The 19,576-nt window shown below is 36.6% G+C and overlaps 2 protein-coding genes and 1 long non-coding RNA gene across 7 annotated transcripts; 2 read left to right on the top strand and 1 right to left on the bottom strand.

Moving 5' to 3' along the window:
* Window positions 1-655: 655 nt before the first annotated feature.
* Window positions 656-9,721, top strand: LOC106922736 (uncharacterized). The gene is made up of 12 exons (XM_014995400.2): window positions 656-821; window positions 1,086-1,195; window positions 1,998-2,089; window positions 2,966-3,075; window positions 4,393-4,563; window positions 4,828-4,937; window positions 5,198-5,289; window positions 6,032-6,129; window positions 7,189-7,304; window positions 7,440-7,626; window positions 7,709-7,794; window positions 7,907-9,721. The coding sequence occupies exons 1-12, from the start codon at window positions 656-658 to the stop codon at window positions 8,033-8,035; spliced, it is 1,467 nt and encodes a 488-aa protein (XP_014850886.2). The 3' UTR covers window positions 8,036-9,721.
* Window positions 9,722-10,205: 484 nt separating this feature from the next.
* LOC148159978 (uncharacterized) lies at window positions 10,206-12,687 on the bottom strand. 5 transcript variants are annotated; one of them, XR_015762700.1, is made up of 6 exons: window positions 12,373-12,687; window positions 11,271-11,380; window positions 11,064-11,181; window positions 10,816-10,883; window positions 10,620-10,741; window positions 10,206-10,520 (listed from the first exon to the last, which is right to left on the bottom strand). It is a non-coding gene; the product is annotated as an uncharacterized LOC148159978 (long non-coding RNA). The 5 variants fall into 5 exon arrangements; XR_015762701.1 differs by having other exon boundaries at window positions 11,271-11,359; XR_015762699.1 differs by lacking the exon at window positions 12,373-12,687 and adding an exon at window positions 11,959-12,022 and having other exon boundaries at window positions 11,271-11,359.
* Window positions 12,688-12,733: 46 nt separating this feature from the next.
* Window positions 12,734-19,089, top strand: LOC148159977 (arrestin domain-containing protein 3-like). Its single transcript, XM_088005073.1, has 3 exons — window positions 12,734-13,141; window positions 15,743-15,997; window positions 18,842-19,089. The coding sequence occupies exons 2-3, from the start codon at window positions 15,745-15,747 to the stop codon at window positions 18,931-18,933; spliced, it is 345 nt and encodes a 114-aa protein (XP_087861199.1). The 5' UTR covers window positions 12,734-13,141; window positions 15,743-15,744; the 3' UTR covers window positions 18,934-19,089.
* The last annotated feature ends 487 nt before the right edge of the window (window positions 19,090-19,576 follow it).

The raw sequence follows: 19,576 nt of genomic DNA, 5'->3' as shown, positions 1-19,576 counted from the left end.
GATTTAAAAATGGTATGTATAATTTTTCCTTTGCTATCTCTAGTAGGCTTTTTGTTCTTTAACTTTGTATTCTCGCATTTTCATTCTAATTAGATTATTTAAAAAACTGTGAAAAAGTCTCGTTTGGCCATTGAAGCATGAGCAAAGGTGCATTACATCATGTTGCATCATATTTGTCTTTCCTTTGCTTTAAAAGATTTTGCCACCTCCCTATTGCTACATGTCCCTTTGTAGATTTACAATGAAAATGAAAAAAATTGCTATTGTTTTATTTGACACCATGTCTTGAGTTTGTTTCTTTGCAGTAGCAGCAAGCAACATTAGCATGTTCACAGCACAGAAGTTTCCACGGTGAGGCATTGTAGCATTTTTCAAATGCTCTGAAACCACAAGGCTTAAGTAAAGAGTCATTGCTCCAAGAAGGACCCTCTAAGATCTGTTGAGACAGAAATTATCCATATCCTAGTGCAACTTGCATATGGGAAGACTGAGACTTTCAACTTGGAAACAGCAGAACAGTATTCTCAGAGTATCAACAGCTTAGACACCACAAATACCTGAGGTAGGTGTCCCGCTGCATCGTTTTCCATGGATAACCTGCAGCAGAATAACTCTAACATGTCTACAAACCTTCAGGCAAAGGGAGACTTTTACCATGGAGTCCCAGGGATTAACTCGCCATCAGCTATTTGTCAAAACGTTTAAACCAACAGACGCAACAATATTCAAGTCGGCAGAACATTTTCCTGAAACCATCACACATGCCGCTTATGTTCCACAACCTCTATCAAAACTTGTAAAATGTGGAGTTAAACATTTAGGTATGTCACATTCCTATTTGTTATTTAGATTTGCCTCATGAATTCATACAGCTGCAGGAATTATTTGAATATTTACCAGGTTTTGCCAAGTTTTGCTTTTTAAAAACAAGTCAAACGTTGAACAGTGAACTTCTTAACCTTATGTAACTCATAATGAGTAGCACTAAAATCATTGCGGTGAGGGTTTATTACTTGATCTTGTTGTCGGCAACGTTTAGCAAACGTCAAATCGTGCTTTTGTTTTGTTGTTTTTTTTCTCTGTAGAGGAAGGTTTTCCAACGATAAAAGGAGATCTACGCAATTTCAACTTTACCTCCCATTACAAAGATGTTTATAAGAAACATCTTCTCCAGCGTGTGCAGCCTGTCGGAAAGGTACTTCACAAGATTTATGGCGAGAATAAAAAGATTCAGTTCTGAGATAATTTAATGGGAGAACAGCTGACATTGTTTCAGAAACTCTCCATAGCAGCACAGATAACAGAGTTACACAGAAATTCAACATTATAAGTGTGTTAAATAAACTACCAAAGGAGCTTTTCAGTTTCTTGATTAGTTTGTATTTAGTATTTAGATCACAATTTATATATATTTAAGGATTGATAAAAATACACAAATAAGTAAAAAAAAAAAAAGTAGATGTGATTTGATACATTTTATTTGTTGTTCACCTAATTTGGTCATGTTTTCTTTATCAGTCTCTATGAACTTCAAATAAATAATCCATGACTTTTATGTTGACCTGGGATATAAATACAACCCAGAAAACAGGTGTTTATTTGTCTCAACCAGTCTGTGAATTGGAGAACTTCAGGTAGAGACGGCTTTTAGTAACTTTCTTTTCAAATGGATGTGACAGTTTGTGTTCATTAGACACAAGTGTGACACATCTGACAGATAGTTGTTGCAAAATGAACTAACTAACTAACTAACTAACTAACTAACTAACTAACTAACTAACTAACTAACTAACTAACTAACTAACTTAGTTTTTTGCTTTCTCACTAGCTTTCCTTCCTTCATTCCTTCCTTCCTTCTTTCCTTGTCTGTCCTGGCAGATATTTATGTATCCAGTAGCCCATAAAATGTTGTTAGAACTAATTTAAATTAGGAATCCACTATAAAATAACTGATTAAAGTTATTTTTATTAAAAGTTTTTTGCCGTTTGTTTTTCAGCATTACTCCACCATCATTATGGGTGATCCTGGGAAACGTTCAGAAACAGAAACAGTCTACACAGCATCATACCCCTACCTCGATCTCAGCAGGTACAAAACTTTTCTCCACCTCTGGAAGGTTTCTTTTAAATTACTCAGATAATTTAAAAGTGTCTTTTCCACTAATTTTATAGTGTTAAAATGTAATAATCTGTCATTAAAAGATTACAATAATGCTTAGTATTTTTCACCTCAAAGTTATTTATCCCAGATATGGAGAATAGCAAACCTTAGAGGTTTATGCTGTCACGCAAACAACTGACAAAATTCACCAAAACTACTGCTGTAAGTGGTGAAATTTGGAGAGAGATGTTAAAACTTGAATACTCATCATTTTCAAGAAAGTAAAAAACCAGATTCAATGGCTAAAGGACATTTCTGAATGTGGAAGGACTAAAGTGCTGCTTGGCCTTAAGAAAACCACTCAGCAGTAAAGAAGCTCAATAAACTGCTTCAATTTGCAACAGGGAGGATAAAGAACAGACTTTGACTCTCAAGGAAAAGCTCGTTGAGTCTGAAAAGTTAAGAGTTATTCTGTTTCACATTCATGGCTGCATCAGTGCAAGCAGGACATCAATATCAGGAATTATCAGGATCAGATTGTGAAAGAGCGTTTCAAGGAAGCGTAAATCAGTCAAAACTTTAACCCCACAGAGGATAATTAAAGGAAGACTGGAGAAAAATTATTTTTAATGCAATAACAAAAAAAGAGAAAGAAAAAGCATTTTGGTTTGTTGCGTTGAAACACTGAAATCTTTCTACAAATGGTGTAAAGTTAAAGTTTGTTTGCGATATCACTGTGAATGGTTGTTTCCTTTATGGCCAGACAACATTCAACTATTGTAATTCTGAATATTATTGTTGCTTTTTGAAAAATGTAGATGATCTTGTATTTTTCTTGTTTGTAATTAACAAACTATTAAATAGTTATCACAGAGAGCAGAACAAGAAAGATAATAAGGTGCTCATCACAAGCGATGTCTTTAAAGACTGCTGGACCTCAACCTTCAAAGATGACTTTAAAGCCCACAAAGTTGGTATGTTTTTACTTATTATGAGTTTAGCTCTGTTAAAATGGCTTTTAGATACAATGATACAGTTTAACAAGATGAAAGTGAACCGGAAAATGAATGTGGAGCATTTTGCCATTTACAGTGAAGAAAAAATGGTGTTGAATATGTTAATTTGTCTCAGTAAATATTTCTCATGGGCTAATCCAAATCAAACTTACAGGTAGTCTACACTTAACAAGAAAAACAAAAATTTGGTTGTAAATCATGTTCAATAAATTAAATTACACTGGAAAAAAATCACTGAAAATATTGACCCTTTGCAACTAGTTAGTCACTTAATCAGTCGAGGCGCCATGATGGACGCCGGAAGGGAGGGACAGGTGTACTGAATAGAGCGACTTAAGTTGTTTTCCCAAGTAGTTTTTGCCAGTTTATTCATGGTTTCTACTTGTTCGAGTCGAGCTAATTTATCTGTGAACGTAACACACCTGGTTGGGGCCCATAGACGGCGGTATTTACAGAAGCTAGAAACAGTTAGCTTACAAACCAACCCATATCTCTTCCCTCCTGACGTGTTGATCTACTGACTTTGCCTGAATTCACACATGATTTATATCACTATGTCATAAACAGCGTTTCCCTTTACACCGGAGCAGCCTTAAAAACGTACCAAAAGACGAGATGCTAACCAGTTTTTTTCCATACATGCTAGGCTACATGACGGTGCGTCATTGTCTCCATGGTGACCAATGGTTACCATTATGCAATATTTTATATATTCCTAATCATGCTTATTAATTATATAAACGATAGTCTTTTTATCTTGTAAAAAGTATTCGCTGCAGATCGCGATTTGACAGAATGATTGACGGCTGCTGTCCATCGCCGCCGCATCTTTCCTCATTAAAAGTTATTCAGTAAAATTACAAGTTTGGTTTGCATTCTTGTTTGTTTGTGCAGTCAACCGCACTGCACCCTATGACCATTTCTAAAGTGAAATCAACTAAATTAAAGCGATATTAGGCTAGAGACGTCTGGTTTTTTGACAGACTTTACAGGAGCGCATTGGTTGTTTTGACGTCCATCATGGCGGAGCGGGCCGAGTTCTGAAGAGCGTGACGTCACGTGCAAAGGGTTAATACTGAAAAGAAGTTACAAAACAGCTTAGAAACCACCGAAATTAGTCAGTATTTAGAAAGCAATTCTCATATTATAGTCAGATTACTAGAGCTGTTTTAGGCCATAAACAGCTCCGGTACCCCACACATACCTGAGACAGGTGTCCTGATTCATATTTTGTCATGCATAACCTGCACAAGGGTAACTCTAGCATGCTTGCAGACCTTCAGGGACCCTCCTCCAAGGAGATGACTCGTATCCAGAGAGCTACTAGTGACTTTCAACCAAAAATAAAGATCCGGTCGGTGGAAGATATTCCTATAAGCATGACACAAGCCAGCTTTATTCCACATCCACCATCAAAACTGGTAAAACCCAAAGTCAGTCATTTAGGTATGTTGTTCACATTTGCTTCATGATTTAAATGAAAAGCCATGCTACATTATGAATGAATGACCACAGGATTTATTTGAATATTTACCAGATTTTGCTAAGATTAGTTTACCAACATCAAGTTAAACATTGAACAATGAACCTTTTAACCTTATGTCCCTTGTAATGAGTAACACTAAAATCATTGCAGCGAGGTGTATTTCTTGATCCTGCTGTTGGTAATGTTTAACAAAAATGTCAAATCATGTTTTTTTTTCTCTGTAGAAGAAGGTTTCCCAACAATAAAAGGAGATCAACGCGCTCTCAACTTTCTTTCCCAATACAAAGACACCTATAGGAAGCATCTTGTCCAACCAGTGGAGCTAGCTGAAAGGGTACTACACAAAAAATATGGTGGAAATAAAAACATTCACTTCTGAGACAATTTTATTGTTTACGAAACTCTCCATAGCAGCACCGATAACAGATTTACATAGACAGTCAATTATTATAGAACTAATAAACTAAAATGTGGCTGAATGAACTAGTCTGATCAGCTTTAAATGTCAAAATGTATGAAATAATTGTTTCTGGTGAAAATACCTTATAGAAATCTACAATTAACACTAGATTAAAAGTTTTTCTTGTTTTTCAGCATTACTCCTCCGTCTGTATGGGTAATCCTGCAAAGGGTTCAGAAACACAGACATCATATTCAAGTGCATTCCCTCAGATCTCTGTCAACAGGTCAGAAAGTTTTCTGGAAGGTTTTTTTTGTAAATGACTCATAACATAAACAGTCAGGGGGAGAAATGTTAAAACTTAAATAAATTAGAGTCTTAACTAATCATTTTCAAGGAAGTAAAATAGATGGACTGGTGGTCAGAAACACTTCTGAATGTGAAAGGATTAAAGTGCTGTCTTCTCTCTCAGCAGTGAAGAAACTCAATAAACTGCTTCAGTTTGCAGCATGGAGGACAAAGAACAGACTTTGGATCTCTAAAGAAAAAGATAATTGAGTCTGAAAAGTGCTTTTCTGTTTCACATTCATGGCTGCATCAGTGTAAGCAGGACATCAATATCTAGAATGATCAGGTTCAGATTGTGAAAGAGCGTTTTAAGGAGCAAGAGACATTAAGCTGAAGCGTAAATCAGTCCAAACATTAACCCCACAGAGGCTTAAAGTTTGGATTGATCCAGACTTTAAGTTGGATCAGTCCAAACTGATCCAACTTAAAGGATAATTTTTCTCCAACCGAAAGGAGGATGGAGAAAAGTTATCCAGTTTAAGATTGACAACGTTTTACTGCAATAACAAAATGAAAAGGAAAAACATTTAAAATACTGAAACCTTTAATATCTATGTATTGTTAAGCACCATTAAATACTTATAAATTGGTATCTTATTGTTGCTTTTAAAAAATGTTGGTCATCTTGTATTTTCTTATTTATTCTAATGAACAAAATAACAATTGAAACATTTTTCCAGCCCAGTGAAGCCGATATATCAGGATGAGGTGAGACCTAGATATGACTACAAGGACAGATGGGTCACCTCTAGAGATGACTTTAAACCCCACACAGTTGGTACGTTTTTCCTCATTTTGACTTCTGAAATGGCTTCCTGATATAATAATGCAGTTTACTCAGTGAATTAGATACAGCTGCTTTACAAAAGTGAAACTGTGGAACATTTGGTCGTTTACAGCAAGTAGGAAGTGTTGAATATGTAATTTTTCTCGGTAAACATGTTTCTAATGGGCCAACAATGTCTTCAAACAATAACCAAGGAAATCTACCCACAAAAAGAAACCTGCAAAGATTAGGCCCTAAATTATGTGTAATAAATAGAACAACATGGGAAGAAAAAAATCTCAAAAAGAAACCAGCTGAGAGTATTTAGAAAGCGATCCTGCTATTATGTTCAGATGAAAAGAGCTGGTTTAGGCCAGACTCATAGTTGATCATCAGGTTTCTCATTATACATAAATCAATTAAAGCAAAAACCTCTGTAAAGACCTCAGCATCCTTGCTTTCGCAAAACCTTGACACCAGTTGAAGTTGATGTTTAAACTCCTGAATGTTCCCAGTCATTCTCCTGCAAAAACTGAACAAGCTAAGTTTCCTCAAACTCTATCTCTCTTTGTAAGAAGGATAAACAACAAAAAAAGCAGCCATTGAAAACGATGGTCAGTTGGGATAAATAGATTATTACCAATAAACATTTTAAGCGTTGGATGAGGAGAACTGTTGAACTCCTTTCAATATCTAATTTCTTTTATAAAATATGAAGATGTTTTAAGTGACACTCATTTATTTTGTTTTGTTGGTTTTGATAGGTGTACATCTAATTTTCTACCAGAAAGAAAAATCTTGGTTTAAAAAAACCCCATTTAAATCTAAATCCTCCAACAGTGTGAATAAGTCTCACTTTAATCAGGTTTCTGGTGTGAATTTCATGTCAATAGATGCATTAAAAATTTTCCAGATATATTTACTTCTAGTCTCAACACAACTAAAGTTTTATAATAAAAAAATTATGTGTCACTCTATACCACATTATATAGCAACATTTTATGAATAAATCAAGTGAACTGATAAAATATTAATGCATTAATTAATCAAATTTTGTTTCCTTGACTGCAGAACCTATTGTCCCATTAAAACACCATCAGCGTGCCAGCTCTCTGCCCTTTGGCACTAACAAGGAGCAAGGCGGAGAAAATATTCCTTTGACCACCAACAACATCTTCTTCTCAAGTGTAAGCTTACAAATTTTACTTTTTACAGTTTTACCGTTTGGGGCCCTTCATAGAGCTTGGGAGTTTTATTTAATTTAGTGTAGATAATTCTGATTCAGTAATCTGAAAGTGTCACATTTACTCACACAACAACAGAACGGCTCACGGCCTCCAGTGTGTTTACCCGATCCCAACTTGATTACGAAAAGTAACGTGTATTTTGGCCCAGAAAGTGTGTCGAAAGAAAGCTACAAACCCCACAAACCTGAGCAGAACATCCAACAGGAAGTAGATCAACCCCAAGTAACTACCTATCCGAATAGTTACATACTGACCGGACCAGGTATGTGTAGTAATAATAATAATAAGAATAAAAATAGTAATAATAAAAATAATAATACTTTGTTTGTTTACTTGTTTTTCAGATTTGGGCCCAAAAATCACCATCACAATGGCTGACTACAAGCCTAAGAAGATCATCCAACAGCAGCCGTGTGAGTCGCAGATAAAGGTGAGGAATCACAAAATAAAATCCCTCATCAGATTTTCACCTTTTCACTAAAAAAGCTCCAGGCAGGAATGTCTAAGCTTGGTGATTAATCTGCTCTCTGTAAACCAAACAGACCAACTTCAAGTTCCCGCTGGGTGACATGAATTTCAGCACAACCCACAGGGATGAATACATTGTCAGACCGTTGTTCCCGCCGCCTACTCCGTACGACCAGCGACACAGCCAAGTTAAGCTGAGATGACTGTGAATCACAGCAGGAGTGCAGTTCCTAATAAATATTTCTGAACAGTGTCAATACAGTAAGAAGCAAATATGCAATGTGAATGCTTTCAAATCACATCAGAGATCACATCAACTGAACCGAGACGGAGCTTTTTAAGTGCACCAGAGTTTGTTTGTTTTTTGGGGTTTTTTGTGCAGGAGTTTGGTTAACGTGGACTGAACAGGGCTGGTGTGAAACGCACCATTCTCCAGTTTAGTAACTTAAATTATTCACCTCACCAACCCGGCTAAACTTCTCTCTTCCAATGAACTGCAGACAAATTCTTAGAGTCCAAATAAACCAATTCCCAGAAAAGTGAAATATTGAAGCAGAGTGTAGCCACTGCTCTAGCTTAAACATAAACCCTTAGCATCTCCTTCAACGGAAGTAGCTTCAAATATTAATGTGGGTTTTTCCTCTTTGAAGACATTTAGAAGTGCTAAGAAGGTTACTGTTTGGCAGAAGGATCCCCTTCTGGCTGCCTGCACTTCCACCCTGTTTACACTGTAAATTTCAGAGCACTGAAGGTTACTATCTGCCCATAAAAACAAACCATGTTGAAGCAATAACAGAGCCCTGAGCCTGAAAAGATGAAAAAAGAGGGAAATGTTGACAGGCAGGTGAGCAGCTGTAAATAAACTGAACATGGAGTTCAACAACCTGACAAAAAAAAAAAAAGCAACTAAAAAAGTTCTGGCCAGAAAGGTCCAGTGACGCAAGAACCAGGTCTAAAGGCCACCAAAACCTTTTTTTCCCCCAGAAATAAATCAGCAAATACTGGAAGATTTTTTCAAATATTAAACATTTTTTAATGTTTAAAGCAATTCCAACATTTTTATTTGAAGCCTTAACTTTAATCTTTTAACAATTAAAATACAGCAGTGCTGGAAAGTCAGCTGGAAGATTACATTCAAAATTAATTTTATAGAATTATTATTTTTTGTCTGACATGAAATGAGACTAAAGTGTTCACAGCTGTTCACAAAAAATATATTTTTGTTTCCTAAACCACAGAATAATGTGTTTGTCCATTGTCTTCAAATTCAGATGTGTATAAATGTGTGCTCTGCATTTTTCAAAGCGCAGCTTGAGTTAAAGGTTTTGGAAACGGCTTTCTGAAACTTTAATCATTCCCCCTTGCAGAATTGGTGCAGCAGAGTCAAATGTTTATTTTAGCCGACTGACTTGTGTGCAGCTTTTCCATGGAAGTGAAATCAGTTTTTAAATTGTCACTCCAAAACGCAAAGTTTGATATCCTTATTCTATGTGTAGGGTCATTGTTCAGGTCTTACAGATGTTCTTGGACTTAGAAATTCCCTGTTTTACTTTATATTTAATGAAGGTCTTGTGGCCAACAATAAAATTTTAGTTTCATCAGACCACAGGGAATGTCACCAAAAATGTAATTAGTCTCTGAGTGCATTTGAAAACTATCAGGTTTTCTGCAGCTATTTTAGTCATGGCTTCTTCTTTCCTGGGTGGCATTTTAGGTTTTTTTTTTTAATATAAGTTATGGACTATTCCACATGGAGGCCATTCTTTTAAACTTTTGGTCACATGGACCAAAATCGTGAAGTCAAAATGACTTTAAGACCAAAAAAAGGTATTTTACCTAGCGATATTTTCATTAAACAAATAAAGTAGTCAGATTTGATGGAAAGGGAAGTGTAAATATTCCAGGTCCAAAACCTAAAACGGGCTTTCCATGTTTTCCTTATTAAAATAAATAAAGTTACTTAATTTCCTAGTTATCAATTGAAAGAAAAAAACACAATTTAGTAAATTCTAGTCAATAAAATCAGGATTTCTGTCACTCTATGAAAATGCTTTCTGCAAACAGTCAAGTTTACACAGTAAAAACTGCTGGGTTAAAAATAACCCAATACGTAACCCAGCGCTGGGTCAAATATGGACCGACCCAACGCTGGGTTGTTTTAACCCAACTGGGTTGGGTTGAGGGTTTGACCCAGCACATTGGGTCATGGCAACTAACCAAACGTTGGGTTAAATTGACTTGTTTAAATTGGTTAAATTGACCCAAAATTGGGTTGAAATTCATAACCCAACACAAGGGTTATTATACCACTATAGTTGGGTTAAAAAAAATTATTTTAAATTTCACTATATAAAAAAAGGATTAAAAGACATATGAATTTAAAGCTTCTTTTATTTCCACATGATACATATATAGAGCCAGCAGATTTCATTTACAAAAGTTACAAAACATAAGTAGTTAAATCACTTCAATTCATTTGGCTACAACTCCAGAAGTATCTGTTACTCCACATTAGAAAACATTTAATGAAAAAAAGTCTGTTTTAAAGCAAACTACAAGTAAACCTTTCAGCCATTAAACAAGGAGCATTTTTAACGACACTTTAGCATTTTGCCTGTCTCCCTGCATGAGGACATATGGGTTCCATGTTGTCACATTTTGTAGATGCACCACCAGGTTTGTCCCAACCTGATGCAGAGAGAAGACAGAAAATAACAGGCCATTAGTGATGAACTTATATAAACAGCAAACAATTTGAGCATAATTCAGAGATGAATGTTGACTTACAGGCTGGATATCAATGAAACCTTCTGAACTTCCAGGTTGATGGATCTGAAACTCTTCTCCCAAATGTGTAAGGTGGAACAGGGAGGAGAACTGGGAGCAGCTGCAGGGCTACATCATCTTGTCTGCATGGCAAACATAAGCTTGTGTTAAAATGTTAAATGTTAACAGTTTATAAACATATCTTCAGCTTCAATACCTTAAGGGAGAAAATTCATGTTGTTGAGAAGATGGCCGCTCCTTTCTCTTCTTGGCCATACAAAAGATCTTCGTTGAGAACAAGAGAGAGAAGCACAAAAACAGGCCTTTAGTGAATTTAAAGGTAAAGGGATACATTCTCAAAAACTAATTTCTGACTGATTCTAGTTTAACACAAAACCTCACTATTGAATGTGATGCACTTATTTAAACGATCTGAGCATTATTCAGAGATGAAGGTTGACTTACAGGCTGGATATCAATGAAAACATCTGAATTTCCAGGTTGATGGATCTGAAACTTCTCCCAAATTAGTAAGGTGGAGCAGGAAGGGGTACTGGCAGCAGCTGCAGGACTACATCACCTTCTGTATCAAACATAAGTTAGTGTTAAAATGTTGCAGTAACTAGAAAGCATGAAAACATTTTAGAGAACATTTCTTCTGAGCTTCAATACCTTGAGGGAGCAGACTCATGTTCTTGGTCATGCAGAAGGTCTTCGTTGAGAACGAGGAGTTTGGGTTTCGCTTAATTCTCCTGAAGATCCTGGATGTAAAATTACAAAATCTATCAGAAAAGACAAAATCACAAATCAAACTTTAAGAATGACTGAAATCTTATAGCTGCAAATAACTTGTAATTAGCCAGCAATTTCAAATGTTCAGAGTAATTTTATGTTCCTAAAAATAAATATAGCACTTAATAAAATAAAATGACACATATAATTTAATTTAGAAGTAAAACTTAACACAAACTTAGTGCTGAATAACTTTCAGCACCAACTTTAAATAAATGTATTTGTAATTAATAGTAACAATAATAATAAAATGAGCAAACATTAACATTAGATATTGTATTAGTTTTGCTTTTAATTCGTTGCCGAAAACCAGCGGGAGTTTGAAAGCAATGTGCCGGGAGACGGTCGTTCTCTTTCGGCTTAACGAGCCGCTCCGCCCGGTCAACTGACGGAGCGGGCGAGACGAGCGGCGGCTGGAGGGGAGCGATAAGTCCGAACACGTCCGAGCATGTTTGTAATTAAACTATATGTTAATAAACCGAGCGCATAATTCAGGTTTACACAACTAATTTATCGCCTAATAACTTTGCAAAAGTTATTTTATTTTCAAAAAGCATAATATACCCACATTATTAAAGCTCTGCTCGCTCTCCTCCGCCATTACTGCTGGTGTTCGAACACGTAGCCTCAGCCCGCTGAGGATGCGCGCGCATATTGCAAAAATCAGGGGACAAACCGTCAACTACCTTTTCTTTTAAAACTAAATCGATTTTTAAAAATTTGACTATGTTAAGTTACGAACAAATATGATTGAGGTTATATTAAAAACTGAATTTAATTTACTTGACAAATTGTGCCCTTCCCCTTCATCTATTTTTCCCCAACATCCGTGTTGTAGCAACACCGAAGCTCTTTGTCAGAGCAACCTGCCATAATAAACATTTCAAATAACCATAAAAATAAATATCAAACATGTTTGAAATAAATTCAATTTATGTATAAAATTCTATTAACGTTGAAACTTTATCTTCTTTTTACTTACCATGTCTTATTTCAAAGTAGAGGAGAAGTCCGTTATGCAATGTTCACAGTCATGTTGAAAATGGAGGCTTGTGAAGAGGGGCGTGGCTTCTTCCAAGTTTCATCTTTAACCCAACCGTTTGGGTAAATCTACCCACCCAACTCCTGGCCCAACAGAAGTGTGCAAGATGTAGACTTCCGATAAATTTCTGACCCAACTCATGAGTTATGAATTTTGACCCAATATTTGGTCAAACTAACCCAACCTATGACCCAACAGCTTCAACCCAGAAATTGGGTTATGAAAATAACCCAGCATTTTTTACTGTGTATTAAATTAATTGAAAGCCGATTTGGGAGCAGCAAAGTTTTATTTTCAGTAAAATATGCGGACTTTGCAAGAAAATGTAAAAATTAAGATTATATCTTCCTTTTTATTTTTTAAAGAAATATATCTTTTAAAAAATATATAACCTTAACCTTCTCTTGGCATTGTGCAAAAGCCCTGAGAGTCTGAAGCGGTGTATGTGTGTTTAAAACCACGCTTTGGCTGTCACGTGACAGACTCAGCCCACTCCACGCGGGTCCCATCGGCCTCCTCCTCTTCCTCTCTTTTGGCTGTGAGGGCGGGCGTGACCGCCATAATCTCCTTGTCATTGGTGTAAAGCAGAGCGGGGGTTGCTCCATGCTGTCTTTTAAAAAGGGGGACTTACATTGGAAACCAAGAGGAGAAAACAGTTCCTGCAGAGCTGCATCTTCGTGACGGCGCTCACGTAACCCACGTCCTGTCGGTGAGTGTGGAGACTTTCATTCATCCCTTCAGCTGCGTTTATAAAGCGCAGGGCCGTTTCTGAAGCCTCCTTGGCTGAGACTAGTGCAACAAAAATAGGTAAAAAACACCATAATGACAGCAGCCGGTGTTATAATTGTTGTTTTCTTCTTTATGTCCCTTATTTAAATTTAACTTTTCATACGTACGTGCACAAATTCATTTAAGATGCTGTGCTTTATAAGGTTTACGTTTGTCAAAAGGGAAAACCTGTTTTATTTAGGTTTTCTGTATATTTCAGCACACACCCTGAATAAACATGCTTACAGATATGTATTAATAAATGCTTGGTTATTGTTGACATGATCTGCTTTTGAACGGATTTTTGTTGGTATCGGTGTAAAGTGCAAAATGAATTCAAAATGCAATCCCCTATAGTTTCAATGAAAATTGGACGTTTCTCATTATTATAAGTTACATTATAAGAAGTATTATTTTTCTTATGATAGCTTTTTTTAGTCACAATAATTAATTTTCTAAGCCAAAGTACAAATATGTGTTGCTTCGCTTAGGATGAGGACAACGAAATTCGTTGACGCCCCTTTTTTTCATTACACCATGACAAAAATAACATGGCTCTTGATGACCTCTGAGTTTTTGTTGAGGATACTTATAGGAAGGGCTAAATGAACGCAAACCCAGATGATTTATGGACTTATTTTAAATAGGCTATAACCCTTTTAAAAGAACAGGTTAATTGTTAAGGGAGACGTATGGCGCCCGGTGGCTCACCGCACTGATATTTTTTCAAAGATATTACAAATATGCATACAATGTTACCGACAATCGGCTTGTAATAAATTTCATATTAAGCCATAAAATTACACACAACTCCTGGCGCACATGGGCGCTAACATCAGGCTAAAGTGCGCTTGGTTGCGTGACAAGGTCAATTTGGTCGCTTATAAGTTACTGTTATGTGTAGAAAGTTTTTACTTTGACTGGTCTAGGCTTGTAAAATACGGAACCGTTCATTATTTAGTATTTAAATGGGAAACATAAGGGCATGAGAACTGTCACGGCGACCATGACGTACGACACGCTGCCTTCAGGTGCTGACGTCACGGTTGCCTAGAAACGGACAACAAACATCGCGCTGCTCTCAACACCTGCGCCTTTTTAAAGAAACGTCCACCCGGTGCTACACCGCGTCCTCAACAGCGAAAACTTGCAAAAAGTGCAGACGTGAGTAGGAAGATGCGCATCCCTGGATGAACAGCTTCAATGAAGTTGAATTCAAGACGATTTTGAAAACGTGTCAGTGATTGTTTTAAGTGGCGTGTAGTGGACTGGTTGATATCAGACAGAATGGATCAAGAAAACAGCACTGGAGGCGATCAGTGATCAGAATCACAGTTCTTCTATAATCATCTCCTGAGACTGGTAATGGTGATGATGGTGGTGGAACATTAATTTCATGATTGGTTCCGTTTCCTGATGTGCGACAGTGAAACATTGTGGTTTAATTGTTTTATATGTTGAGTTTAAATGATCATTGATACAATAGCATTAGCTAATTTTATGTTTAATAAGATAATGGTTACACGTTTGGCATTTATTTTTGTTAATGAAGAACGCAATTTGCAATTTGTTGTGACTGGTTAAAATATTTTATTATTGAAAGCAAGGTAAAAAAAAAAATAAAGATGTGAAAAATGTTAAATCTGTTTTTCTATGTATTTTATAGTCAGATATGGCCATGACTTGTTAAAAGCATTACTCATTTTGTGTTAATAATTCAAGTGAATTGATGGAAAAAAAATGTTTACATTTTAGATATAATTTTGTCTGCTGTCGATTTAATCGACTAAGACTGAAACATTTATGACAAAAACTAAATGACATTTTAGTCAAAACTAAGACTAAAACTAAATAAAAATGTGCCCTAAAAATTAACAATTTGTAGATGTTTTTTAAGAAGTCTAATAAAGTTCTTCTCAGCTTAAATTGCACATTTACTTGAATTAAGCTGCATATGAATACATATTGAATGTAATCAGTGTAAATTTTTTTGTTGGTAAAATTCAGCCACCAAAAAAAAAAGAAATATTGGTAATAACTTTGCTCTTTATATTAAAACAGCCTGCACAGCAGCAGATAGCGATTAGACCATCAGGGATCCACCCAAACAAACTCCCCTCCCTTAAAATAAGCCTTTAAAAGATGACAGTACAGTTGTGCCAGATATTTAAAGCCATTGTATATTACTTACAAATTAATTTTCTTTCATTTTTTTTTTCATTTTTTTTAGGACCAACACAATAGAGAACCTTAATTGTTCATCTCGCACGAACAATTAAGGTTCTCTATTGTGTTGGGCCTAAAACAAAGGACCTAGAGTGGTACTTTGTTTGATCATTGCTCAAACAATGATCAATTGTTTGATCATTGATACAGTAGTAACAGTAATCTAAAACCATGGAGTGGTTTTAGGACCACTCTGGCAGATTATAAATAAATTTAGCATAATCTCTCTTGCTTAAGGACTATTTTGGATTATTTTTGCATAGACATTACTGGATTTTACTAGTTTTACCATCATTCTTCTGTCCTGTCTATGAAGGGATGTCTCTGAGCTCCATCAAGACGTTCACCCTGGAGCTGGACGGTCCTGCGGATGCGGCCTTCACGGTTGGGGAAGTGGTGTCCGGCCAGGTGATCCTGGAGCTCAGCAGGGACACACGAGTGCAGTCCATGAAGGTGCAGGGCAGAGGGGTGGCCACGGCGCACTGGCTGGAGAACCGCGGCATGAACTCGGTGTACAACGACTACACGTCCAAAGTCACCTATTTCAGGAAGAGGCAAAATCTAATCCGAGGTCAGTACTGGTGGTAGATAATTAGGTTGCACAACACTTATCATTCTTTTAGTGGATGCACAATGTGGCTTTTATATAGTAATCCCTATGAACCCTTTGCGCATGACGGACGGCAAAACAACCAATGCGCTCCTGCAAAGCCTGTTTAAAAACAGACATCTGTAGCTTAATATTGCTTTTATTTAGTTGATTTCACTTTAAAAATGGTCATAGGTGCTGCACAGTCGGCTACACAAACAGACAAGGATGTAAACCACATTTGTAATTTTATTGAATAACCTTTAATGAGGAAAGATGGCAGCGATGGATAGCAGTCATAATGACTGTCAGTCCTTGGTGTAACCGTGGAATAGCAGCGAACGCTTTTTACAAGATGATCAATATCAAATCAAAAGTATCTACATACTTTATAAGTAAGTATGATTAGAACGATTATGAAGGAATGTCTCTGAGCTCCATCAGGACATGGAGGTGCGTGTCTAACCGTTAATAACAATTGAAACAATGTCCACCATTATGTAGCCAAACATGTATGGAAAAAACTGGTTAGCATTTCCTCTGTTGTACGGTTTTAAGGCTGCTCAGGTGAAATGATGTACTGATATGAATCATGTGGTCTGAATTCAGGCTAAGTAGGTAATTTGAGCAACACGTCAGGAGGGAGGAGAAACGGGTCGGTTGGTTTGTAAGCTAGCTGTTTCAAGCTTCTGTAAATACCGCCGTCTATGAGCCCCAAACAGGTGTGTTACAATCACAGACAAATTAGTTTGTCTCCAACAAGTAGAAGCCATGAATAAACTGGCAAAAACAACTTGGGAAAACAATTTCAGTCGCTCTGTTCAATACTCCTGATCCTCATTTCCGATGTCCGTCATGGCGCCTTGAATGATGAAGTGATGTAGTTGCAAAAGGCTTATATGGAGCTTGTAGGATTAGGATGTAGTGTCTCTGAAAAGTGTGTTTTAAATTTCCCGATTAGGCAGCAGCCACTGTGTCTGAAAAGTCTTGCAGTCCCTGAGGTTTACAGAGCGAACATGCTCGAGCCAAATGTGTTGCGTAGAAACCTGGGAGAAGGTCAGATGGATCTGCCTGATAACATAATCTTTGACATTAAGCACAAATCCATTAGTGCAGAGTCCAAATACACACTGAGGTAAAAGGAGTGAAATTCCCCCAGTGTGGAGAAGACAGGCGGCTATAAGAACCAGAGAATAAGCAATGTGATTAAAGAAACTGAAAATAGGTTTTAATGTTTGGTCAGATTGGTAGGTAAGCTTGCTTTAAAGACTGTCAATCCATTTTATAGCTGTAAATAATGTGTTTATTTGACAGTAATCAAACTGCATGCCCTTTTATTTATTTTTTTTATTTTACTAAATAATCTCTTTGACACTCTTTAGCAGAGGAAATTATTACATGACTGATTTACTTTTAGAAAAGTAATTGTCTAAAGTTTAGTCTCAGTTTCTTCACAAATCTGCAAATATAAGATAATTAGTGAAGTAATATGTGACTCAAATGTTCAGTGATTAAAAATAAATCCGAATACTGAAATTTGAGATAAGTAATATAAAATAGTGTTTTTTTCTTTTTTCTGTCTTGACCTGAATGCACCATAAATTATAATAATAAAAGAATCCAAATGATTAAACATATAAATTATGAAACAAGTAAAAAACATGAGGAATAAATGGTGAAGTAAAAACCTTGTTTTCAAAGCAGATTGAATCATAGACAAATGTGAGGAAATAGAGCCAACTTTTTAAAAAGACACAGCCTTCGTCACCATGGCAACTAGGAAAACACCACGTGGTTCTGCTTGGCCCCGCCCACCTCAACAGAGCAGCTGCGTATCATTTACAAAACAAAACTTTACTTCTCTCATAAAAAGTGGCGTTTTTCTACAATGTAATTTTTTTTGTTAGTTAATCTGTTTCAGTCTTCATGCAATTTCAGAGAAGAGTCGCCTTCCTAAGACTGAAATGCGTCTTTGTTTTGAGGCAAACAGCTTCATTTCTGTCGCTGTTTGTGTCACAACACTGAGAAGGGCTGTGGTTAGACAGGAGCTCGCATGAATAAATGCGTCTGCTTCCCCCCGCATCGGCGCTAAAGCGGTGTTTTCAGCCGCAGCGGCGGGCTAATCGCACCGAGTCATCTGGGCAGCCGCGGGGTTATCTGTCACCTCGGGAACCTCATGATGCTCCTATCAGATCACTGTGCTGACGTTCACCAGCAGGTGGCGCACTTGTATTTATGACATTTTAAAATGATTTTAACTTGACATTAACCAGGAAATCATAACTGTTTAAACTTTACCTTTAATAACATAAAGTTACCTAATTTTTAAAGTGCAATCAGTAATACTTTTATAACAAATTTATATCAGTAATGATTTCTTGGTTAATGTCAAGTTGTCATAACAAAGACATTTTGAATAATGTCAACTTTGTATTAAAAGTGTCATAATTTACCGAATGACACTTTATGACAACAGTCATAAATATTCATGAAGGCTTATTCATGTTCATGACATGTGTTATGTCATGTTTATGACAGTATCATGACAGTCTTATTCACCCCCTTTCAAATAAAGTGTTACCAGCAAAACATTAAATAGCTCTTCCATAGGAAACATGTCGTATGTAGGCAATTTTTCTTGTAAAATTCTTGATTCTTTTGAACACCTCAAAAATAATTTGTGTCAAAAGGATTTCTTTTGGAAATTAATTAAACAAATTTTAGGTTTTTTTTTGTTGTTTTTTAAATGAGAAAATCAAACCTTAGTTTTATATCTGCTCTTCTTTTTCTTCATTGCAAAACTGTTTCTGCATGATCGTCCTGCAGCATGTCTCCAGTTGGTGGCACTAGAGAGCCCCTGTCCCAGGGAACAAAGGAATAAACAACTTTGTTTTTCACAGAGAAGACACGGCTTTTGACTGAAGGAGTTGCACTGAAAAGATAATAATTTACCAGCTGCTGGGATGAATTTCTAGTAGATCTGTAACTAAGTTTAGGATTATTTTGCTCAGATGTGGCTTTGTTCATTCATTCTAATCATCAGTAAGATTAATGTTAATAAACTAAACGCTGCAGTTTGTTTGTGATTGTTTCCGTCACAGCAGCAGTTTGCTGGGATACTTTTGCGCTTCGCTGCATGTTTTTCATCAGCGAGGCGTCCCACGCATCGACACAGAAGAAGTGGAGTAAACAGCTTTAGTCCAGAGTGAAACCATTTTCCCCTGAGCGCTGCCAGAGCGGGGCATGCTCAGTAAGCCTGTTTTCTTCTAAGAACCTGTAACCATCAATCATCACCCTGTTTTCCTCCTCTGGCTCCACACCCAGTCTGGATGTTTATTGTGCTGCCTTCAGGGACAGTCCGGGAGTTTGGAGTTTTGTGCTTAATAGGTGTTTTTAGTTTCTCTTTGTATAATATTTGTTCTTGCGAACTCTGGCATCATAATCTTGAGTTGCTCTGATTTGGTTGAATGCTTCTAACATTTTTCAAATATGTTGATGTCTGTGCGTTGAGGTACAAATGGTCAGAAATGCAGATAAACTGTGTCTCTTCACTTTTGAATG

The sequence above is a fragment of the Poecilia mexicana genome, unplaced genomic scaffold (genome assembly GCF_051168715.1).
Source record: "Poecilia mexicana isolate PSO_F unplaced genomic scaffold, ASM5116871v1 scaffold_4, whole genome shotgun sequence".
Lineage (NCBI taxonomy): Eukaryota > Metazoa > Chordata > Actinopteri > Cyprinodontiformes > Poeciliidae > Poecilia > Poecilia mexicana.
Note: the sequence above shows the minus strand (reverse complement) of the source record. Positions and strands in the feature narration are given on the sequence as shown.